This window comes from Monodon monoceros, unplaced genomic scaffold, assembly GCF_005190385.1.
Source record: "Monodon monoceros isolate NGI ecotype Baffin Bay Population unplaced genomic scaffold, NGI_Narwhal_1 Super_Scaffold_7, whole genome shotgun sequence".
Classification (NCBI taxonomy): domain Eukaryota; kingdom Metazoa; phylum Chordata; class Mammalia; order Artiodactyla; family Monodontidae; genus Monodon; species Monodon monoceros.
The window spans coordinates 81,173,764-81,199,340 of record NW_021703784.1 but is presented as its reverse complement, the minus strand read 5'-3'; the positions used below and the strand labels follow the sequence as shown (position 1 = coordinate 81,199,340).

The 25,577-nt window shown below is 40.6% G+C and overlaps 2 protein-coding genes across 13 annotated transcripts in view; one reads left to right on the top strand and one right to left on the bottom strand.

The window, feature by feature from the left end:
* PAX6 (paired box 6) overlaps positions 1 to 8,232 on the top strand; it is a 33,992-nt gene extending 25,760 nt beyond the window's left edge. For 4 of the 12 annotated variants that reach the window (XM_029208036.1, XM_029208035.1, XM_029208039.1 and 1 more), the window contains 2 exons: positions 1,373 to 1,523; positions 2,218 to 8,232. In XM_029208036.1, the coding sequence (XP_029063869.1) occupies positions 1,373 to 1,523; positions 2,218 to 2,303 (237 nt within the window). In that variant the 3' untranslated portion in view covers positions 2,304 to 8,232. The remainder of the gene's footprint in view (positions 1 to 1,372; positions 1,524 to 2,217) is intronic. The other 8 variants (XM_029208041.1, XM_029208040.1, XM_029208032.1 and 5 more) reach the window with 3 other exon arrangements.
* An 88-nt stretch (positions 8,233 to 8,320) lies between these two features.
* The window catches only part of ELP4 (elongator acetyltransferase complex subunit 4), a 243,698-nt gene continuing 226,441 nt past the window's right edge, over positions 8,321 to 25,577 (bottom strand). Inside the window, exon 10 of the mRNA XM_029207344.1 lies at positions 8,321 to 9,111. Within this exon, the coding sequence (XP_029063177.1) occupies positions 8,980 to 9,111 (132 nt within the window). The 3' untranslated portion in view covers positions 8,321 to 8,979. The remainder of the gene's footprint in view (positions 9,112 to 25,577) is intronic.

Sequence of the window (25,577 nt, the reverse complement as noted above, 5' to 3'; positions counted from 1 at the left end):
GAAGGCCTGCTTGCCTCTTTGAACCCGATGTTAGATGTTAGCAGTCATCCTCAGACTCTAATAAGGCCACAGAGTCTTGTTCAGTTTTGTAAATTGTAGTAACATCTAGGTTTCTATGAAGATAAAAAAATGTGTATATGAGAAAACATTTAGAAACAATGAAATAGATGCTGCTATTCTGTTAGAGTTGTTTCCACTCAGACTGGTGTGGGTCAATTTATTTCAAATGCTGATTTTAAAAATTATACAACTTATAATTCAAACCATATATATATATATATTCATAAAGCATAAATAAAATTAAAATATCAACAATTCTACCATTCAGAGAAAATTACTCTTTGAATTTTGGAGGCGGGTGAGGGCTGGCCTGTCTGTCCATCAGTTTATCCTGTTGACCAAAACCTTCAACCATTTTACAAAGGGTGGGTGTCCTCCTCCGAACCTTCTCTAATGTATCAACCTCTCTGAGGATGTGGATCTTGGAATGTTAAACATTTCTATAGTTTGCAGATCAGAGCAGTACTATCATCTCCTCTGTTCCTGACAGTATGCTACTGTTAATTCATCTCAAGCCTGCTGCCCCAGCATAGCCCCATGAGAGCTCATGAGGTGTTTTGTCTCAGCCTTGTGTATTTATTTAGTCAAGATAAAGGTTTATCTTTTCAGTACCATGATTCTAAACACTTCGAGGGTAGCAGCACAATTTTGTGGATAAAACCTAATCTCAGTTTTGGTGTCTGTAAGAAAGTCACAGCTAATTCTCCGGATGGGGCTAGGTATTTACTGACACTTCTGATTACTTTAACCTGAGATCATCACTGATGTGCCTCTTCAAGAATCTTTAAATCTGTAAGTCCAACCATGAAAGGCTTTCAAGGTCCCTAAACTAAACTTTACAGAGAGCTCCTGCCACTGCCCTCTGCCTCACAGCTGGAGATACAGGGTTTGAGGCGTGGAGGGGTCGCTGGATTCCCAGATGGATTGAATTTGCAAGAGAGGGGGTGTGTCTTTATGGAAGTCCTCCTGTTATAGTTTGTCTAAAGGTGCCAGCGGAGGTCCAAGATGAAAATGGACCAAAATCCTATTAATGTTATGGATAGTGCCAACCGTCTAGCTGGACAATGAATGGTCTGAATTTTTGGTACTTCAGAAAGTTTGGTGTGTAGGCAACTTTGCTCCAGCAGTGGACAACGGAAGGACTGGTTGGAAGCCCGATCTTAGTGTTACCACGTGGAATTCAGGCGCTTTACTTGCGGGTATCTAAGGATCAGACTTGTTGGCAGAGTTCCTGGGGGGGCGGGGAGGGAGCTGGGGGTGTGGCTATGCAAAGTGTCTCTCACTAACCACAGGTTTGCCTTTCTCCTCCCAGCCCCCAGTTCCCAGCCAGACCTCTGCGTACTCCTGCATGCTGCCCACCAGCCCTTCGGTGAACGGGCGGAGTTATGACACCTACACCCCCCCACATATGCAGACACACATGAACAGTCAGCCAATGGGCACCTCGGGCACCACTTCCACAGGTGAGCCGCTGCTCTCCGCAGGCTGCACAGAGGTGGCCTTTGCAGCTTCTTTTGCCAGGTGATCTCTCTTCACTCAAAGTTTACCTAAAAAGAACCTCCTGGCCTTGTGTGATGGTGTATTTAACTCTCTGTTGCTCGCTTCCTTGGGGAAGACTGATTAAAAGGGGAATTCAGTCAAGCTAGTTAGTAACTTGATGCCATACTGACAAAAAAAGAAGTTGTTTTTCCTGAATTTGATTGCAGAAGCTGTATATGAAGACAAGGCCTGAAAACGTAGCTTTTCCGAGGAGAAATTATTATATTAGCCAAAGTTTAACAGTGAAGGCCTCCTGAGTTTATTGGAAGACTTCTCACTTCCCTCCTAGTTCCTCTATGCCTTTCATTGCAACTGAAGAAGTACCACTCTGGTTTTCCAGGATGGTTTTGTTGCTAAAGTTCCAAACATACAAACAAATGGAGTTGTTTTTTTGGTGGGGGGAGCGTGGGGGCCTTTGGGATTCAGTAGATGTGTGTAAACATGCTTTCTGGTTTCTGAAGGTGCTACTTTTGTTTATAGGACTTGAAAAGTTTTTTCTTTTTTAGATTCAGTTAAATGTTAGAAAGTAGTAGAGATTTTTTTAACCTATAAATTCGTACTCCATGCCTGTCTCTTGAAGGGAATATCTACATGGCTATTTCTTTCACCCACTTCTAGGACTCATTTCCCCTGGTGTGTCAGTTCCAGTTCAAGTTCCTGGAAGTGAACCTGATATGTCTCAATACTGGCCAAGATTACAGTAAAAAAACAAACAAACAATCAAAAAACAAACAAACAAAAGGAAAGGATATATTGTGTTAATTCAGTCAATGACTATGTGGACACAGCAGTTGGACGTTCAGGAAGGAAAGAAAAATGGCTGTTAGAAGCACTTCAGTACTGCAATTGTGTCCTGTGTTGAACCACTGGGGAATGGACTTGAAACAAGGACCTTTGTATACAGAAGGCACGATATCAGTTGGAACAAATCTTCATTTTGGTATCCAAACTTTTATTCATTTTGGTGTATTATTTGTAAATGGGCATTTGTATGTTATAATGAAAAAAAGAACAACGTAGACTGGATGGATGTTTGATCTCTGTTGGTCATGAAGTTGTTTTAAAAAAAAAGGAAATCATGATCAACAAGCTTTGCCACGAATTTGAGTTTTATCAAGATATATCGAATACTTCTACCCATCTGTTCATAGTTTATGGACTGATGTTCCACGTTTGTATCATTCCTTTGCATATACTTAAACCTGGAACAACGTGCACTAGATTTATGTAAGAAATATCTGTTGGTTTTCCAAAGGTTGTTAACAGATGAAGTTTATGTGCAAAAAAAGGGTAAGATATAAATTCAAGGAAGAAAAAAGTTGATAGCTAAAAGGTAGAGTGTGTCTTCGATATAATCCAATTTGTTTTATGTCAAAATGTAAGTATTTGTCTTCCCTAGAAATCCTCAGAATGATTTCTATAATAAAGTTAATTTCATTTATATTTGACAAGAATACTCTATAGATGTTTTATACACATTTTCATGCAATCATAAGTTTCTTCTTTGGCCAGCAAAAGTTAATTGTTCTTAGATATAGTTGTATTACTGTTCACAGTCCAATCATTTTGTGCATCTAGAATTCATTCCTAATCAATTAAAAGTGCTTGCAAGAGTTTTAAACTTAAGTGTTTTGAAGTTGTTCACAACTACATATCAAAATTAACCATTGTTGATTGTAAAAACCATGCCAAAGCCTTTGTATTTCCTTTATTATACTATTTTCTTTTTAACCTTATAGTGTGGTGTTACAAATTTTGTTTCCTTGTTAGATTAACATTCTAAACGAATGGCTGCTTTCATACATACTCTATTTTAAATCCCAATGATCCTTAAAGAAATAATTCTTATAGGTGTCATAAATCGCAAATGTGTTAGAAAGAAATTCCACTTAAAGCTGTGTGTAGACCTGTGCCCATTTATACCCAGAGTACATATACAAAATGGTAGCATTTCCCAGTTAGCTGTTTAATTCAAAAGCTCAAAGTCGAGAAATAATTTAAAAATGCAACAACCTATTAACTAGGAATTGTCTTTTGAATTAGGGCTGGCATTTTCAATCTGGGCAGATTTCCATTGTCAGCATCTCAACAGCGATTTCACTGAACTATATTCAAAAGTAGGTTTCTTATACAAGACTCCCTGAAGGCTGTTGCCTTTCTCAAATAGGCCCTCTCCCTTTTCTGTCTCCCTCCCCTTTGCACAAGGGGCATCACTTCCCATTGAACCACTACAGCTGTTCCCATTTGAATCTCTCTTTCTGTGCGGCTGTGGATGGGTGGAGGCTGGAGGGGGGATGTTGCATGTCAAGGAATAATGAGCACAGACACATCAACAGACAACAACAAAGCGGACTGTGACTGGCCGGTGGGAGTTAAAGGCCTTCAGTCATTGGCAGCTTAAGCCAAACATTCCCAAATCTATGAAGCAGGGCCCATTGTTGGTCAGTTGTTATTTGCAATGAAGCACAGATCTGATCATGTTTAAAGTGGCGGCACGCAGGGCAGGAGTGCTTGAGCCCAAGCAAAGGATGGAAAAAAATAAGCCTTTGTTGGGTGAGAAAGGCCTGTCTGAGACTTTTATTTCTGTCTGTTCTGTGTAACATATAAGTCAATATGGATAAGTTTCTTCTGCAAGCTTCAGTCAAAGGCTGGGGGGCTGGGGGGCTGGCGACCTAGATTAAACGCCTGCACAGGCAAAACCCTCTGGGGACAAAGACACACTTCCGCTGAATTGTACAATGCTCCTTTTTTGTTTTGTTTTAAATCCCCAAAGGCAAATGATCAGAAATAGAGAAATTAATTGGAGGCTTAAAAAAATAACCTTCTAGTTTAACATCTACTATTTTCTAGTTAAAGAATTACTTGTGAACAGATAATTGTCTGGCATGCTGTATATTAATATTCCACCAGAGTTGCCTGCACACTGAGACATGCTGACTGCAGTTTTTATACGTGTGCATGTAGTTTGACTGTGAGCCTGCGCTGCACACGTGCACACTTCTGCGGCAGTGTGTGCACGTACGCACTATTGGTAGAGTCGCCCGTGCAGATATTTCTACCTCCTAACGTTTTGCAGCCTACATTCCTTGAGGGACATGTGCCCAGGGAACTGTCAGAGGAAGGCTATGTGTGAGTGTGTGTGACAGCCGCTGGCTGGCTCACTTCTTCCCTGCAAGAAGGGACGGTTTCCAAGTGACTCTGATTTGGGCCGGCGTCAGGCAGCCGGTCCTGGCCCACGGCTCTGTTGTGCAGAGAGCAGAGACTTTGGAGCACCGGGTGTGGCATTTGGGTGCAGGAGCTGAGGCCGGGAGGAGGGGAGTGCTGTGGCCGCAGAGGAGAGCTGCCTGTGTGCACTTAGGCACGTACACGTGTCCTCTGAGGCTCAGGCTTGCCAGGGCGCGGTGGCTCAGCACCCTGGTTTAGTCTGAAGCGGCCACTCAGCTGCAGATGCCCTCTGATCCAGCAGGATGGGTCAGCTGCCTTGCCTTCTGCCTCGTGCCCTCAGTGCCCTCACCCTAGGGAGACGAGCTGTCCTTCTGAATGGAGCTCCAGGCATGCCCTTGGGGACAGCACGGCAGATACTGTGTGGAAGCACTGCCCCGAGGTGGCCTTCTACTCATTCTTGAACTAATTCTTGTTTATTTATTGATAGGTATATTTATATATTTATGAATGGGAACTCTTCAGGGATGCTTTGACGCCATCTTCCAGGATGGTGGCCATCTATTTGTGATGTCCTTGGTAGAATCGTGAGACTTACAGCCTATGATTTTTCTCCAAACCTGACTGACTTAGGGAGACCAGGTGAACAGAATTCGAGCTGAAGGTTTGAGTAAGAAACATTCAAATTACTCCAAGTAAACAAATGCGTTTTACTATAATGAATTCCCGGAATGTCCCTCCTCCCCGCCCCAAAGCTGTGCCTCCTCTTGAATGGGAGGCAGCTGCTTCTTGACATGGCTCACATAATCATCTCTTCCTCCTTAAAAAAAAAAATCATAACTAGGCTTCCTAGGAGTCATTCATACAGTATTATTCTAAGATTCAGCTTTGTTTGGTGAATGTTTGTCATCTTAGAATGCTGTCCATATTCTTCTTTTTGCTCTGGGCTTTAATGTTAATGGGATTTTTTTTTTTTTTTAAAGGGTTTTCTTCTATGTATAACGCTTGGCTCACCAAGGCCAAACACAAATTCTTCCCTTTTCTGTTCCTCAAGAATAAACCTCATCTGTTTTTTATTATTGATAAAAAAAAGTTTTTTTTTTTTTGCCTCGGTTCTGAATGACTTCACTGCTCAGTTTTGAAGTTCAAAGTGTAAATACTTAGGGTTAGAATTGCTTAAATTTGGTGGTGTTGATGGTGACTATCTTTGGAAAGCATTAACATGATGCTTTAGAAATGACATTCGTAATGGGCTTAAACAAATGAATAGGGCTCTCCCCCTACTTTTGCTTTGTATGCGCATCCGTGTGTTGATTCTTTAAAAGATAGGGAATTGATTGCAGTGTTGCTTCCTCTTGAAGTAGTTTTATTTTGTCTAGTGTTAGTATTTGCAGGTCCTGGAGGTGGAGATAAAGAATAAATGGAAGAGAGAGGTGGAAATTGGTGGCTACTATAGAGAAATTCGGAAGGTCTTAGAACCCCAGCACCTGAGCAGACTCTAGCAGTCAAAATATTTACCTCATGTTAAAGAAAGGCAAATCTAGCGTAAGAAATGAATACCATAGAGGGTTTAGAAGTTTTAGAAATATTTAAAAGATATGAGGACGTTTCAAACACTGTTTGGCATTGTTACTTAAAATCTTTGAGACAAGCTGATAATTGAAAAAGAAATCTGTCAATAGAGTGTATATTTCATAATATACCAAAATGGTCTGTATACCTACAGTAGCATTATTGAGGACCAGTATTTTTATGTAGTAAGTTATTAGCATATGGACAATTGATGTTTCCAGAAGGAAAGAAAACACATTTTTAGAGTGGGTTTTTATCAGTGCAAAACAAAAATATACATCCCTCTCCAGTAGCTTGTTTTTTTACAAAGCTTGCCTAGTGAATCAGACCAACAAAGTCTGATTGAATCTGATTTTTGGAAAGCCCAGGTACTCTTATTGTTCAAAATGCACTTCACTGAGTTTTAAAAGTTTCTTTTGTATTTAAAATAAGGGTTCAAATATGCACATTCAATTTTTATAGTATTTATTTGCAAAGCATATACTAAATAGTAATTCGCTGTTAATCTTATAGACATGGTAGCTAGGGTAGTAAATCGATGACCTACTAAGTATTTTTGACAAGCAATTTTCATATCCGATGACCTCACATTTCCTTTTCAGTGTCAAATGCTATGTAATTGTTCCGTTGTGTGTTTGTATAAAACGAATCACAACACGGTGAGAAAAAGGTTAGCCTTATTAAATAATAACCCAACTAAAATATTCACTTGAGCTAATTCAGCTTGTTCATAATGCTTTCAAAGGACATAGCAAAGCTTTTGTGGAGTATTTGCATATTATTTATTATCTATGGACTAAACTGATTTTTTGAAGTTGCTTTACATTTTAAAAGCACCTTTGCTTAGTATGAAAGCCCTTTAATTTTAACTGACAGATCAATTCTTAAACTTTATTTTGAAAAGAAAATGGGGAAGAATTTGTGTCTTTCGAATTAAAAGAAGTGAAAAAACTAAACCAGACATTCTAAAAAAATAGAAGAAGAAACCTGATTTTTAGTACTAATGAAATAGCAGGTGACAAAATAGTTGTCTTTTTGATTTTGATCACAAAAAATAAACTGGTAGTGACAGGATATGATGGAGAGAGTTGACATCCTGTCATTGATTCAATTATTCTAATTCTGAATAAAAGCTGTATACAGTATGTGTTTATGCTACAGTGGGTTTTTTTTAAGTGACTGACATTCATCATATCGGTTAGACAGTTTTAAAAACCTAGGCTTTGTTTTCCGCAATGTTGTCAAGAACAAATAAAGTATAATTTGTGGTATATTAAAAGCAAACTGCTCAAAAATGCTAGATATAACTGCTTCAAATAGGCTAATATATTTGGAAATGTATCTTGAAAATTCAGTCACTCCTAACAGATGTTAAACAGCTTTTTAAAAAAACTGAGACTCTTTATTTAAATATGCAAGTTACTTTTCTAACTTTTACTTTTTGTCTACTATTTGTCAAAAGCTTTGAGAATATGGAACTGTGATTCAAAAAACTAGTATTTCGTATGAAAATGAGTTCAATATATCCACAAAGCCATGTTTATATTGTTATAAATGTACACACCTACCAATGTTCATAATTAACAAAGGGTTTTACCTGAAGCAATGGAAATCTGAGTTAGCTTTTTTATACTTTGTCTCAGACCGATGTTTTGTAAAAATCTCTCACCAAGCTTCAATATATGTTTTTCCCCAGTATCCTAGCACGAATCTAGCTGTCGGTTTGAATTTCAATCCTGAATTATGTCTATTGACATAATTTCACAGTGCGGACTTTAATTGTTTAAACAGAGACCATCTACTTCTTTGTCTAAGTTTTCTATCACTCAAGTTCTTTATATTTATTAACTACTATGGCAGACTAATTATTTTTAATGGAGTCTTAATCCCAAAATACTATCTTGTCTTCATCAATTTCATAACAGAATGCATAAATGCAAATTCATTTTATTTTAGTCTTCATATATTAGCAAACAAATTTTTTCATTTCTTAAAAAAAACCTTAGCATTTTTGGTGGGAGGTGTCTTTTTCAGAAATGAAGAGAAAATACGTTTTTCATATATAATTTTGAATTTCATAATGTTTTATATGCTACCCGCTGTAACATGCACTTTACCGTGACCTGAGTGCCTTAAACACACATACACTAATGACCACTGTAAGGCATCTTGATTTGTTTTTATTTAAAAATAAAATTATTGGGGCTTCCCTGGTGGTGCAGTGGTTGAGAGTCCGCCTGCCGATGCAGGGGACACGGGTTCGTGCCCTGGTCCGGGAGGATCCCACGTGCCGCGGAGCGGCTGGGCCCGTGAGCCATGGCTGCTGAGCCTGCGCGGCCGGAGCCTGTGCTCCGCAACGGGAGAGGCCACAGCAGTGAGAGGCCCACGTACCGCAAAAAAAAAAAAAAAAATTATCTATTTTCTCTAGATATAGCATAAAACAAAATTTAAAGTGAAAGTATTTCTGCTGTACTATTTCTGTATAGAAAGTTGGTTAAAATAACGAAGAACGGTGGCCTCATTTTGCAATCCTAACTGTTTTTCAAGGATTGGAGGTCAAATCGTTAAGAAAAATATTTACATAAGCTATTAGCAATCATAATTAGAGTGTCATACAATTCTGCATCAACCACTAAGGAGGAATCACTAGAAGTCCAGGTGCTTCTTGCCTCGGGCCGTCATGCCACAGCCTGGGCCCAGCAGCTTGGCGGATTCCGCCAGATCCTGTTTGCTCGAGCGGCTCACTGTGTCTGACAAGTCTGGAGGCAAATGCAGTCGCTATGGCAGAAGATTTCAGGGGAAGGAAAGAAAGAAGAAAAGAAATAATTAATTTTGCTTTTGCCAGCACACTTCAGAATACAATATTATGCTCTGTTGATCAGCATTTAGTCTTGCATATAAAATTCCTGCTAAAACAATTCTTCAGACTGAAGCCCAATATAATCACATCCTATTCCTACTAGATTTTACAAATTGTAGCCATTACAGAAACTGGACCAGGAATCTTAGTGGCACATTTCCAGAGTCCAAACCTAAATGTATTAAGATTTTTCTTACTTAGGTAGAAATGAAAACATGTAAGTGCATAAATAAAAGCATAATTGAAAAATATCACGTAATAATGGCAGGGTTGTTTTCTGGCTTTTTTTTTTTTTTTGGCTAGAGCTCCAAGATGGTATTATTTTTCAACTGAATGTAGCTTTTCAGCAATTATGGATTCCCACAAATGCTTGTTTCCCTTTGTCTATTAAGTTGACCTGATGATTTTTATTTTAAGGCTATACTTTCTTTAAGGAACTTACAATTTTCATAGACAAATGTCATATTGACATAATGAAAAAAATGATACCAATCAAAGGGTCAATATTTTTCATACACCCAGATAAGTCAGCCATAACATCTGCTATAGGTCTTGGTAGTTTCTATGCATCATGTTGGGTCATGTTTTCAAACGTACAGTGTAGCTTTGAACATCTCTCCATCCTGTTTTTCTGCAGATACAGGTTGATTTAAGGAGACCCAGTAACCAACCATCATTACAAAACAGTTACTGTAATTAGGGAGAAATATTCATATTTCAAAAGACCTTTTTTGGTTTTCAAAAGGATCTCTATCAAATTCCTTCAACTATCAGTGCTCCTAGACCACATGATTTGTTTCATAAAAATCCAAACTCAAAGGAACATGTTTCTTGCGTGAGGCAGAGTGGGTGTGTGAGGCTAAAGGTAAGTAGGGCAGGATGGGGTCATCCCCTGATGACTAAGCAAAGCCTTGATGAGGTGAACTGGCCTGGAGACAACCTACCTGAAACCCTTCATTTGAAAACTCCCTTCAATTTGAAAAAAAAAAAAAATCAAGATGAAAAAGGGAAAAACCATTTTTTTGGGTCAAAATATTGTGATCCACCAGCATATGTTCTGGCTAGTTTCTTTCCTGATAAAAGGCTTGTTTATTGTCATGTAAACACAAGCTGTGTGCAAGGATCAAAACATTAAAAATAATTTATGAAAATATTCTTCCTTGATTTCAGTTTGCTGGTACAAGTATATCTAGGATGAAAGACATTATTATATAGATATGTGATCAACAAAGATGTCAGAAAGGTCCAGAAAAGCTATAATATCCATACAGTAATAGAAATATAGTATTATTCATTTGTATGCTTAGCACCCAGCCTGTCACTTAAGTCATTAAATGTCTATTTCTTGAATAATAAAAAAGAGCTCAAATAAGACATATTTTGCCTTTGCTTTAAACAATTCTTTCATTTCTTCATACCCTAGTTTCAGAAAGGGTTTAAGGTATAAATGAAAGTGTGAAAGGCTCAGGAAGGAATCTAAAAGACATGCGTGACTCTAAAGTCTGAGGACACGAATGTCTTTGCAGTAGTGTTAACTCTATCTGTTCATGTGAGGAAGCAGGAGGGGAAGAGATATTTAATTATATGGCTGAGTTTAAATGTTTCTTTAAGGTCTTGTAGTAATTGCTAATGAGCAAAGGAAAAATGACTAGGGTATATGAATGACCTGAAGGCTCTCTGAAACTTAAAGAAAAGTCACCATTAAAAAACATATGTGTGGGGGCTTCCCTGGTGGCGCAGTGGTTGAGAGTCCGCCTGCCGATGCAGGGGACACGGGTTGGTGCCCCGGTCTGGGAGGATCCCACATGCCGCGGAGCGGCTGGGCCCGTGAGCCATGGCCGCTGAGCCTGCGCGTCCGGAGCCTGTGCTCCGCAACGGGAGAGGCCACAACAGTGAGGCCCGCGTACCGCAAAAAAACAAAAACAAAAAACAAAAAAAACCTTATGTGTGTGTTTTCATGTGTGTGTGTATGTACTTTTGTTTGGGACCTCACAAAGATGAGGTCAGATGGTGATTAGGCTGTTTAGGAAATCAACTGGAGTCAACAAATATTTAGAATCTACTCGAAGCAAGGCATTCTGAAAAGATATGTGAACAGAGCACCCTCCACACTCCGTGCTGCCTTACAATCCAGTAACAGGCATGAGGCAAGCACACAGGTAACCCTCATAGTGAGCAGTCCAAGTTTTGTCTACAAGAACGGCAGAGACAAAGCAGAAATCGTACTGTGGGGAAGGGGGCCAGAAAAAGCTTCACCGAGGTGGGCTAGGTGTTAAATACTGAACTGGATTCTGACATACAGAAATGGTGATTTGCTTAACGGTGGAATGGATACATCTCTAAGATGCATTTGGTGGAAGGCTTCTACTGCTCTGACAATCCAAATGAGGAAACTAATGTAGTTTATTCAGAACCAGCATAAAACCATTTATTTCAGGAGCTTACCTATTTGCTAAAAATTTCTCTTCCTTTGCTTCTCTAGGCAATGAGTGGGAGCCAGTTGGCGGAAAGCCCTTCATAGCAAAAGTAGCTAAATGTGACGTGTGACATGCTTGGAAATCTTTCAGGTTGAATGGCTTTGAAGAGTCAAATAGCATTCGTGTGTAACTTCTGAGCACAAAAATTTGGGGTGATGTGGTTAAATGCTTCTAACCAAATGTCACACCGTAAAAGCTAGTTGCACACCCGTGTCCTTTGAAAAAAGCCAAAGGATGGCTCTTGGAAACATGTGAATCTACGTGTGATTTTGCCAGCTTTTGTTGATTATTACTCGAACGAGCTTACTCTGCAGCCTAAATTCTCAAGCAGTGGGTTTTGTTTTCTCCCTTTCTAAGCCTCCCCCCGTGCACCATGTCAGTGCGATGTGAAGCAGCGAGGAAGAAGGAGAGATCAGGTTCCAGGCTTGCCAGGTGTGTCAGGCACTTTCCCTCTGAGGCTTCCAAAGCATTTACACACTTGACACGTAAACGTTCAGATGCTGCTGTACCCCAGATCTGTCTTCTGAGAAAATGTGCTGTAAGATACTCTACACAGTATGGTGACCTCTTTAGACCAAAGCTGCAAGGCTGTGGGGGTATAAACGTTTGGACCTTGATAATGGTTATGGTTTCAGTAAAAATCAAGACTATCAAAAAATCTTTTAGGGATTCAATCTTGTAAACCAGATCAAGGTACTCATCTTTCTCATTTTATACCTGGGGTTCTGAGGCCAGCGCCAAAAACATACATCTTTTTAAAAATTTATTTTATTTTATCCATTTATTTAATTTTTGGCTGCACTGGGTCTTCGCTGCTGCACGCAGGTTTCTCCTCTAGTTGCTGAGAGCGGGGGGCGGGGGGGGGTGCGGGGGCTACTCTTCGTTGCGGTGCGCTGGCTTCTCATTGTGGTGGCTTCTCTTGTTGTGGAGCACGGGCTCTAGGCGCGCGGGCTTCAGTAGTTGTGGCTCGCCGACTCTAGAGGGCAGGCTCAGTAGTTGTGGCTCGCGGGCTCTAGAGCGCAGGCTCAGTAGTTGTGGCTCGTGGGCTCTAGAGCGCAGGCTCAGTAGTTGTGAATCGCGGGCTCTAGAGTGCAGGCTCAGTAGTTGTGGCACACGGGCTTAGTTGCTCTGCGGCATGTGGGATCTTTTCAGACCAGGGCACGAACCGGTGTCCCCTGCATTGGCAGGCGGGTTCTTAACCACTGTGCCACCAGGGAAGCCCTACCTTACATCTTGAGCTAAAATTTTTCCACCTGATTTTCTTTTCCCAAATTCTGGGAGGAAGGGATTGTGCTGCTGAGGAAGGAGATGCTTGTCTGGCTGCCTGCCTGCCTATTTCTTCCATGAATGCCTTGTCTAGAATGAGGATTTCTATGTAGGCAAAGGGATCTGGGAAAGGTGCGACAACTCCCAAGGTTCCGCAGAGGCCTATGTACTTCACAGCGATTCATCCCACTGCGTTAATGGGTTCCTTTTCTTCAGCACTACAAGGTGGGAAAGAGCGAGGCTGACAAAATGCCCTGGCGGATTGGGGGAGTTCCTGCCAAAAGGCACCCTCAGCCCCATAGGAAGCCCTGGGTCGTAATAAAGAAGTAGCAGCGGAAGTGCTTTGCTCTGTGGCCCCAGGGAGTACCAAGCCGAGCTGGACCGAGATTCTTCCCCCTCTGCCTACCTCTCTGTCCCTTTATTGGGCTGAGCCACTGACTATATTTTGTTCCTTCCTGAGTCAGCAACTCTACTGATCGTACATAGGATTGGGTTTCCTGGCTCCACAGTTCTCTTCCTAATTCCTTTTCTCCCAGCCTGCCAGACCTGTGCTCAGCACTCCCAGTTCCCAGACAGAAGGGGCAAGATAATGAATCTAGGTTACACCTGGATTTGAGACAAACTGCCGGTAAATACCATTAAAGTAAGTTAAATCAATTTATATTTTTCATATTTTGCCAAGACCAAACCACCAGGCACTGTTTGTTTTCTGAAAACAACTGATGTAGTACATTTTAACCCTTAACAAATGAATATTTGTTTTAATTCTTTAAAATTTATGACATTTCCTGAAAAGTCAACCTTTCCATTACTCACAATCACAGAAATAGGAGTTAATATTTCAAAATACTTCCTAATAGTTTTTTTCTTTTTTCTTTAAAACACAACCAATTTAAATTAAAACTTGTAAACACCTTAGAACATATAGGTTCTACATTGGTCCCTTCACAGAGGCAGCCAGTGGCAGTTTAATACCTCCCTCTGTCACTCGCTCTCAATGTGACTTCAGATAAGTCACTTCACCTGTCTAGCTTCAGTATCCTCATCTATCACAAGTGAATAATTCTCCCCTCATAAGACCGTTATGGGGATCATATGAGATATGAAGTGTTTTGTGAATTATTAAGTACTACGCTAATTTATTTCTACCTCTTTTTGCTTCAGGAAGGCATCTGAGGTGGCTCGTAAAAATACCTTTGGGAAAGATCAAAATAAGTGAGCTTATTAGGGCAAGGAAGTGAATCTACAAATTTAATGAAAAACATATATTTGTAAGCAACAGAATACTGGACTTGGCCAGCAGGTCTCATCACTAAGTCTGAGCATTTACTACACATTGCCCTCTACTGCAGTGCTGTAAAGAAATATAAACATAAAAGGAAACTGCAGTCATTGTCTCCGCTTCTGCGAAGATTTAAAAAGGCTAAATAGTTTCCCTCCTACTTAGTAAGACAATAGTGAAAATGGGGCATGTCAGGTGCCTGGCTTCTGGGCCAGTGAAAATATGCATGGCTGTATTAAGGAGGCAATTTGGGGTCCATTTATTTATTTTTATTTATCTATTTTTAAAATTTATTTATTTATTTATTTATTTTTGGCTGCGTTGGGTCTTCGTTGCTGCACGCAACCTTTCTCTAGTTGTGGAGGCTACTCTTCGTTGAAGTGCGCAGGCTTCTCATTGCGGTGGCTTCTCTTGTTGCGGAGCATGGGCTCTAGGCGCGTGGGCTTCAGTATTTGTGGCACGTGGGCTCAGTAGTTGTGGCTCGCAGGCTCTAGAGCGCAAGCTTAGTAGTTGTGGCGCACGGGCTTAGTTGCTCCACGGCATGTGGGAGCTTCCCAGACCAGGGCTTGAACCTGTGTCCCCTGCACCGGCAGGCAGATTCTTAACCACTGTGCCACCAGGGAAGCCCATATTTATTAAAAAAAAAATCTATCTTGCACATGTATTTAATGCTGACACGATAACAAAAGAAATGTCAGAAGATGAAGCTTCTCCACTCAAGTTTTAAAAGCATTTCCCCTTCTTTATATCACGGGCAGGAAACCAATGCACAAAAGACTTGCCATCCCACTCCATTGATTCTTTCAAGAGCTGTCTGATGCCTTAACCTGGAGCATGATTTGCTGACTTCTGTAGCCATACTCTGTGTTATGAGGCACTGCTCTGGATGGTAGGGAATGAATTAGAGTACAGGCTAAGTAGCTGCCATACAGAAATATCCCAACCCACTTCAGAAAACGGCTAAAAAACAGAAGTTTATTTATCTCCCACTTTACGGGCCAGAAGTAGGCAATGCTGAGCTGGAAGGACTGGTCTGCCATCCTCAACAAGCAGCTCCCACTTCTGGCTCCAAGGCTGATCTTTCTGCTCTCTCTCAGCTGGTGGGAAGCAGGGGCCATGAAGGAAGACTTGCAAGTTGGACACATCACTTCCATACGCACCCAGAACTTAAACATGGCCACACCTGGTTGTGAGGGAGGCTAGGAAATGTTTTAAAATATGTTAAGATGTTCAGCAAACGCATTACTATGGAAGAAGGAGCAAATGGATACTGGGAGACAACCAGTAGTCAGCTACAGTTTTGAGAAGGGCCATAGTGAAACGATCACCCTCCCAAAGCATTCACTCTGTGTGTGAGCTTCTGCTAATGGCGGAAGGCTCCCTACTTAGTTTCTGACCAAGGAAATGCACACCAGATGCCCCCACCAGCCCAGAGGGCAGGGGTTAAAGTAGTGCTCAGAGTCTCTCTTATATCATAAAAAGAGATACATTTCATTTGTGGAGAGACTGATTTCCTTCCGGGGGGCGCTAGGAGGACGGTAGAGGGAAGGAACCAGATGAAGCAGGCTTTGATGTTATTCATCATCACTATTATTTCTTCACAAGATTTCAGAGTGTTATTTCAGCTTGCAAAAAGCCCGCAGTGTTATATGCCGTTATATAATTATTATATTTTTATATTATTGCATTTATATTATTCCATAATCATTACATTATTACAATGCAATGTTACATTGTAGTTATTCTACATCTGGCTAAAATTTTGCAATGTGGAAGATGCATTTGCCTAATTTTGGTGAATTTTGTGTTACTCTTATATATGAGTAGGGCAGTGGAAATCATGCCAGAACCATATTTTTGCTCCTTTTGGATTGCTAAGTGTATGTTTGATAGCAGCCGAATATTTCTGGAAGAAATGCTGCCAAAACATGGTCAGGTTTTAGGTTTCAGTTTTGTTTGTTTGTTTAAGATCCAATTCATCCCCAGGGTGTTGGATTAAAATTGTTTTATTGAATGTCATAATCATACTATATCCTTTGAATTGAAAAAAATTCATTTGGTTCTTCCTGATTGATCTGAAAATTAGACAAAATTTCAGAGCTGGAACATTGCACATTGGCTGCCCATTGAAAAATGCTCAGGTGTGCAATTATTCTGACCGTCAATTATAACTGACAGTATTGTCTTGCCTCCAAACTCACCTCTCTGAAAGCAGATTGTGAAGAACTCACTTGTCTAAACAAAAGTGTGATTTGTGAAAAGGCATGTGTCTGTGGCAGACATTGCTAGCTTACTCCCAATATCTATTCTCTTCCTTTGCAGCGAGTAAAAGAATCTCGTGAGTATTAGTGGGACACATGGCCTCCCAGAATAAAGGCCACGCTCCCCAGCTGCCTTTGCCAATAGCTGAGGCTGAGTGATTAAGCTCTGGTTGCTTCATCTTGAGCAGAAGTGCTATGATTAAGTTCAAGGTTAGATCCTTAGAGAGGGGGAGGTGCCAATTACTTCCCTTTTCCCTTGGCATTGTTATTCGACCCCAGCAAGAGGGCCCCCGCTCTGGGCCCTGACCCACCCCTCCTCATGGGGTGAGGAATTAACAGGGTGAAGGGGATGTGCCCATCTAGAGCCTGTACCCTTCATTATAGGACACACTCTGGGTACTCAGAACCTCAGAACTCCCTGTGCAAATGGCCACAAAGCCTGCACAGGTCTCTTCCCCAGGTTTGTCCGCCGTGGGCGAACTGTGTTGTCTGCGTGCACACCCTGGGGCCTCAGCAGGAGCCAAGGGGTGGCTGTTTGTGGGGAGTGTGGACAGAGTTTGGATGTGAAGCCTGGGTGTCCCCAAGCACAATCACGTTGCCCGCTGTGTGTGGGAAGGAGACAGGGGTGGGGAGAGAAAGGAGATGGGCTGTAGGCCCGTTCTTGCTATGTCTCCATGTTCTGGAGTAGAGCCCTGATCCTAAATTTAAACTTGGCTTTCCAGGTAGGTATATTTGTGAAGGAAGGAAGGGAAAGCATATTTAATGATTTTTTGGCTTGATAACTTTAAAATATTGAGGCATATAATAATGTGGTCTTTTATTTGCATTCCTGCTCTAGGCTCCACAACGTTAGGGACAAGCCAAACTTCCCTCTTCCCACTAGCTGAAATGTGGACTTGAGGGTAGGTGCTGAAGCAGCTGTCCTGGGCCATCAAACGGAAGCTATGGGCTGAGGAGGGCATAGCAAAACCACAGAATTAGTTTAGGGCATCTTGACACCAAAAGAGCCCTGGGTCACCGAATTGAGCTTTTATGGGGTATGTGTTCCATATTATTTAAGCCACTGCATTTTTGAATTTCTTTAATAGCAGCCTAACCTATATCTTCCTTATGGCGAATTTGGTACCTGAAAAATGGATCGAGTTCTACCATCAAAATCTAAGTTGGCAGTATATATTAGTCCATGCCACTCTCTCACCTCGTCCCAGCTCACCCTTCCCCCACCCTGTGTCCTCAAGTCCATTCTCTATATCTGCGTCTTTATTCCTGTCCTGCCCCTAGATTCTTCATAACCATTTTTTTTTTAAGATTCCATATATATGTGTTAGCTGATTCACTTTGTTATAGAGCAGAAACTAACACACCATTGAGAAGCAATTAGACGCCAATAAAGATGTTTAAAAAAAAGAAAAATCTAAGTTGGCTTAGTGGTTGGAAGGTGGGCAGTGAGGTCAGTATCACAAATTGGAAAGCTGACAACCCTTGTTAGGCCTGTGACTCTAGTTGAAACACTGGAGAAATTCAGGATGTTGTTGTGTTAGTGGCTTCTTGCCATTTTTGGCAAAATTATTTACAAAAGAGAAATGAACTTAGGCTAGAGCTGTAGAATATGCAAGAAGAGGTAGAGGGACTACAACTCTATTAAAGGAAATGCCCTGCCTGCAGCTCACAACTTAAAGTGAATAAAAGCTTGGTAATTTGGGATGTCAGAAAGTTGAAAAAACCCAGCTATTTCTGCAATTGCACACCAGAGCAGGCAACCTTCACAGATGTCTTTGCCCCTAAGCCTTGGTGAAATACCTCATTAAGAGGCTGGCCAGAAAATGGGGGCCGGCTCAGAGACAAAAGTCAGATTAAGGGTGTTGCCTTCCCTCTCAAGTCAATTATTTCAGATGGCTTCAAGCTAGTTACAAGTAAGATGAAAGAGATGGGTATAGGTAGAACAGAGAGGCCAGAAAATAAGACTCAAGTCTTACAAGGTAAGAGTTGTGGTGGACATGCGCCCATTTCAACTGCCTTGTGGTGTGTCTGCCTGCAGGTAAGAGGCTGGAAAAGTGTGAATTAGGCTTATCCAGTTAGACGCAGCTGTACTATTTAGAAGGTGGAAGAGAAGCAGGTGCTCTCCTCCTGCTACTTTTACTGCTGCAATTGGCAAGCACTGTTGCAGGGACAGTTTTTGTTGTTGTTGTGTTTTTCTGCATTCTAGTGACTAGTCAACAGCTTCATAGGCTTCACGGGAGCAGAGAGGCAGCTGTGGAAATGGAGGCCAGCCCAGTGTTTCAGTGTCCAGTGACTTGCTTGATGGGGGCCAAGAAGCACTGGCAGCAGTGGCAGCGGGAAGTTACTTGCCCCAAGATTGCAGCCACGGAGCTGTGTGCTTTCAGTGAATAGCTCCAGTTGTGGTCTTCCAGTTCCTCACCTTCCTGACTTTGGTGGAGGCCAAACTGGAGGCCAGTTTGGTGACATTATCCTTCAGCCCTTCCAATTATTGCACTTCCAATTATTGCACTAGGTCCCAGTTTTCTGGTATAACCTTTCTGACTGCATCAAATAATCAGATGGGATCTGTCTCCTGCAGCTGAATCTGAGAACTATGTCTGGACAACTCTTTGGCTGTGATTACTTGCCTGTGGAAGCAAAGGGAAGCAAATCAACCCGGAACCTCATAAAATTTTGAGGGAGTTGTTTTGCCAAAGAAACTACAAGCCTGGTCAAGAGTCTATGAGTATTCAACCCCTAAAGAAATCTTAAGTCCCCAAATCTGATCTATCAATAAGTGGGCTGTAAAAACTGTGCAGCCCCCAAAGGGCCCAGACTCTAATAGTGACTTCACGTAGCCGTCAATGATAATGGACAAGGAATAACTTTCTAAAGGGATACAAAGGAGAGTGGACAAGGGAGTTCCTTCCAGAGGGCAGAACTGAGGGCTACAAACTGGGCTACACTCCTCTACTGCCAGGGCAGGGAATTTTTGCAGTTTCTCTGCTGTAGGATTCCCCACTCACCCCCGAAGAAGAGGTAAGTGTGTGGGAAGAGGCTGTGCACGGATATTTGGATTCCGAAGGGCTGTGGACTCTGATAGAGACTGTCATTAACCTCCAGTGTCCACTCTCCCTTCCTCCTTTAGTAGAAGAACCCGGGGATATACGGCCCTCCTGAATAAAGACTTTACTTCCAAGCTTCCCTTTCAACTGGTTGTAGAATACGTGACCAAGTCTGAAAACTACCGAAGTGATGATGCAACTTCAGGGTATTCGAATGGGATTTGAACTCAGGCATTCTGGCTTCAAAGTCCACATTCTTACTCACTGCTCTATGTGCCAGAACTTTTCTAAGCACTGGAGGTGAAATACTGAACAAGACCGGCAAAATCCTTGCTTTCAAAAAACTTACAACTTCAGAAAGGGACAATACATAGACACTTATTAACACAAGGAGAGACAGCTAACATACAGGAAAGCCAACCAATGGAGAAGATAATTCAGACAGTGAGAAGTCTTTTAAGGAAATGAAACATGGTGATATGATACTGTCTGGGGGTACTACCCTAATTGGTGAAAGCCTTTCTGCAGAGCACATTTGAGCTAAGATCTAAATTTTCAGAAAAGACCAATGAGGACCTGAAAAAGAAGTTTCCAGGCAAAGGGAATGAAATACTAAAGTCTTAAGGTAGGAATAAGCTTGGCATTTTTGAAGGACACCTTCAAAAAGAAAAAAGGGCACCTTTTCTGGAGCAGTCACCAAACAGGGGAGTGGCCGCGGCTAGGAGAAGTTTGTCTTGGAAGGAGCACGGTGGGAGTGGGAGGATGCTGTGGGTCAATAACAGAAAACAACAGTTGTTGCGGACGTGTATTCTATTAAAGACAGAATTTTCCAAAAGGTGGTGTACACAGGCTGTTCTAGATCCTGCTTTCTTTTTTTTTTTTTTTTCCTGCTTTCTTTTGATTCAGAAAAGACATTCTAGTCACTAAGTGACCCACAGGGTCCTCCCACTCCCACCGTGCTCCTGTGGGGCGTGGTGGTTCCCAGCCTCATGCCTGCCCAGCAGGAAGATTCCAGGTGGAGGGGTTGGGCCCTGTGTGAAGTGTGCATGGAGGAAAGACTCTGGCAGTGCTGTTTGTGGGGATGGCTTGTTGCGTTTAATCCTCTTAAAATGTGAGTCAGCATCTTTTGGACTACATCATAATAAGAATACCACCATGTTTCAGTTCCAATGTTCCTGAACTTTCAGACATTGGAGATATGGGGAGTCATGTTATTCTCCTCCTTTATTTCATACACTGATGGAGAACAAACTAGATTATTCCTGGAGAACTTTCCTTAAAATAGTTGTAACTTCGGGCTTCCCTGGTGGCGCAGTGGTTGAGAGTCCGCCTGCCGATGCAGGGGACACGGGTTTGCGCCCGGTCTGGGAAGATCCCACATGCCGCGGAGCGGCTGGGCCCGTGAGCCATGGCCGCTGAGCCTGCGCGTCCGGAGCCTGTGCTCCGCAACGGGAGAGGCCACAACGGTGAGAGGCCCGCGTACCGCAAAAAAAAAAAAAAAAGTTGTGCCTTCTACACAAACTAAAGGCAGTATCTTTTTCTTTAATTTGGGTCTCTCCTTTTTCTTTTACACATTTTATTCTCATTTATGTTCTAACATGAGCAGGACTGAAAAAAAATATATCATTTAGGTAACAGTTGGAATAAAGTGACTTGAATTGTGACCTAAACTTGGACAGTAGAAACTGTGAAAGATGCCTACCCCGCCACCCCCCCCCCCCACTAGCCTCTTCTCTGGGTTGGATAAAGGATAAAGGAATGGGGTGGTTAAGTCCCACATGGCCACTGTGATCCTGTGGTTGTGCATCACGGCCTGAATGAGACTCCCCATATCTCCTGAACGGACTCCCTCTCATTCATCCTTCCTGAATTGTAGCAGGGCTTCTCACTCTGGCAACCTTTTGACTGGTCTCCAACTCTGCTTAACCCAAGGCTTGTATGGGCTCTGGATCTCACAATGCAGGCAGGAGCATATAAGCTCCAGAGTGTATGGAATCTGAATTAAGCTTGAGCAGGGCCAAGCTGAGAGACTCTTGAGATCTAGGGCCTACTGCTGCTCTGGCAGTAAGCGGAAGAAGGCTGAGATCTTTCTGTGGAGAGACCGTCGTTTTGATGGGCTCTTCAAGCCTGCTTTGTCCAGAAGGCCCCTTTTTTATCCGAGACAAGTGAGGAAACATTTTAGAAGCAATATTTTGGTACTACCCCTCCGATGGCTTAAGAATAGTAAGATATTTTAGGAACATATACCGTTTTCAGATCTGAATGTTGAGCTTGAAAAAAACACTTCTTTTAGAAATAAATTCAAACTACTAATTATATGAGAACTTTTTTTCTCTTAAAGCATATGGAAACTATTTTGGAGGTGGCAAAAGGTACAATCTGCTCATCTGCTAGAATTCAAACTAATGTTTGCTCTTTACTATAATCTGAAGCCTCCTACTCAGTAAACTGTTAGCAGATAAATATGTGTGTAAGCTCAAGGCTGATCCCTAAATCCTAGAGATTTCTGAAACTATAGCAGATGCACTTTAACTTAGGGACTGGCAGAGGTCTGACTGATACATAGCTAATGGAAGAGATGAATTCTAACATGTGAAAAAGCAGGGATCAGAGAATTTTGAAATCAGATAATTGCTTAAGTTATCACACTAATTTCAGTCCACTAAGTAACTCCAAATTGGCAGCTTTGGATGAACACGCCCTCAACCATATATTTTTGTATGTAAGTATGAACATATATTGATTTCCTTTTGGCTGTCCATGAATGAGTCCTGGGAGCATAATAGCCAATGTGTTTGCTTGCATAATGCCCTACAGTGCATGCGGAACATTGCTCCACAAAGCCCCGAGATGGGGTATGAAGGGCTCGGTGGAAATGGCAATGTACAACATGTCGACAGCATTAATTCTCCCAACTGCTCTGTAGTTACTTTGAGATCCCCACGTTTAAGGGTTTGCTAGTTCCTGGATATGAAGAAAGAATTTTTAATGGGGCCAACTGTAGGTGTTTACAAGGGGGAATTGTTGTTTTTTATTAGGAGCTGCCTTATGTTCAATAGTTGTATTTACTTTGTCAAGCTAGCCAGAATTAGAAATCCCCATTGCTAGGCAGCCCAGAGCGTCTGTGAAGTATTTCTGGGCATTCAGAACTGAGGCATGTGCTGCCCAAAGGCAGGTTTCATTACAGTGTGTTATTTAGTCCTTGTTCGTCCCTCCCTACCCACACCCCCCCAGATAGCAGTGCTTCTATAACAGGAAATCTTGCTTACTTTATGCTGAAACATATTTACATGACTGAAACACGACAATTAACACATTTGTAAGGCTTGAGGGATAGGCACACTTTAATGGTTTTTTGAAGCAGGCAGATTTCCTGGAGCTTTTAATCTTATTTTATTTTGTTCTGCATGCGTGAACAAGTTCTTCTTTACTATAGGTATTTGACAAAAGTCTACCTGGTGTGAATGTGAATGAAAAGAAAATAATGTAAAACTTAACTTTACGTTTTATCTTTGCCAAACCGTTCCTAACTGCTTTCACCAGTTCAATGTATATTGAGGGCTATGCTATTATTTTTGACATGTTGTGTTAGCTTTTATGCAAAGGCGGTTAGATAGTATGTTTTTGGCTTGACAAAATGAAATGTGGCTTTCTCTCTACTGACAGTATAAAAACTTTTCATGATGAATGAAAAGTATCAATTACAGCGGTGATTTTCCGCACTCTTCATGGTCAAAGGTACACTCTCCTAGGTGGTGTATATTTCACTTGCTCCAAATTTAAATTAACAGCCAGGTGGTATAAAGCAGTATTATTTGATAAGTGCTATTGTGTGTTTGCGCGTGTGTATATGAGTGTGATGTTTATTTATACATATAAATATACATATAACATGGCAACGTTAGGAATATTTTAATATCTTTAAGTGTATAGATTAATTGCCGAAATCTTGGTAAAATTTTAGAAAAAATCCCTTTCATATCAGAACCCTCGGTAATGAAATGAAACTTCCATTTTCCTTTTGATTTCTGCATGTTAACTCGGAAACCCCCGCCCCAATTCTCACTAAAAGTTTACGGCAAATTTACAGATTACACTGGTTTCAAATAGTCACCCAGTACATCTATCTCTCCCCTCCACAGACCTCCTTCCTCACCAATTTCAAAGGGAGCTCAGTGAACAGACTGGGCAAAGCGAGAGCCCTCTCTCTACATGCCTTAGGGCGGTGATGGGGCAGCACCAGACCGAGTGCACTAGCTGAGGGATACAGATTAGAGATGAGGACCTTACTCCAAAGAGTAACTCTCTGCTGAAGTGACTTCACAGATAAGAAGTATGCAGAGAATCAATTTAGTCTTAGATAGAAAACCTCTCCATGAATAATGGGAAATAAAGTTAAAGGATATGAAGCAAATAAAGCAAGAAAAAAATACTGATGATCAGAAAAGAGCAAAATATTTGTGAGTATATAGATAAATGACTATGCCTACTTCTAGGGATTTATTTTTGTATTTATTTATTTGGTTTAATCAAAATGCATATTTCTACGGAAATGTTAACAAGAGCTAAGTTTAATTTCCACATGGATAATTTAGAAGTAATTTCTCATAGAGATTATTCTCTATTCTCTAAAAACTCATTTGCTTTTATATGTGGAGGATTTTTTCCCCACCACTTAACTTTACCATTGAGCTAAATCTTTTTACAAGGAGGTCTGAAAGATCCTCAAAATGCAGAAGAACCAACAACCTGATATATGGAATTGGCTAAATCCTGTTTCAAGTTTTCACTGCAGTAGGAAGAGTCACTCTGGTTCAAGTAGAAACTCTGAAATTTGGGGTCATTTCAGCCAGAGTGTGCAGGTATGCTTTGGGAATGTTCCTTTTGGTATATGCAAAATTATGCTCCAAAATGAATTAATGGAGGAAAGTGATTTTGTAATTGTTATGTAGGGTTAATTCTCTAAATTTTAAAGATCTAAGTTAAATGAAATAGACATATTTGTACATTTCTCTTTGATTCCCTTAATATTATAAGTGCACAAAAATTTGTCGAGGCATTGAAAGCAAAGGAAAGCATGATTCGTGGAAAAAGATCATCAAATGGTTCCTAAAATTCAATATTGACAAGTTTCATAATTTAACAAACAGTGATGAAAAAACAGAGTTTTTCCTTTCAAGATTTATCAAGGAGTGGTATTTTTTCTTCTTTCATTCTAACTTATGCCCTAAAGGGATATTATTTGCTCTAAGTCACTTTAAGCAAATACATCAAATTATTACCCAATTAAATATCTGTAAATTACAGAATATATTGCAAGCATATAAAAGTCCTGTTTCTAAATGAAAAAATTACAACAAGCATCTTCAAGTTATCAATATATATTTATTTTTAAGTAACACTAAGATTTATAAGTGTTTATGTCCTAAATCTATTAGCTGGCTTGCATATTTTAACAGTCTACCTTAAATGTCATACGATTTCTTTCAACATAAACTAGAATTTGTAATTAAATATTAATACTTCACACAAAAGAATAATTGATTATGTTTTAAAATCATGAATCAAAAGCTATCTGAAAAGTTATGGAAAAAATAAAAGTGAGAACATATTCTTTACTTCTAAACTAGTCAAAAGAATTTCCAAACTTATGTCAATTAAAGGGATTTAGTAATAACCACACTCTATTCTAAAACCCTGAAACTATATGTATACATCTTAACACTAACGAAGGCACTACATGAAAAATAAGTTCACAGGTAGATCTATAATTAGAACTTCAATAAGGATAAGTTTGTTACTATTAATATATCAGAAAAATATATTTATTCTTCCCATACTTCCATGGTGTTTTTTAAAAAACTCAGTTGGGTAATAAAACATCTGCCTAGGTTGGTTTATTACATAAAACACAATGCAATTTTAGCAAAATTATTCACATGTATAAGAACTGGATTTAAATTGTATTTTAAGTCTATCTGTTAACGTACACATTGTTGATTCTCTAACAATTTTTCTTTTTCAATTAAAAACTTTTAAAAATAGATGAAGCAT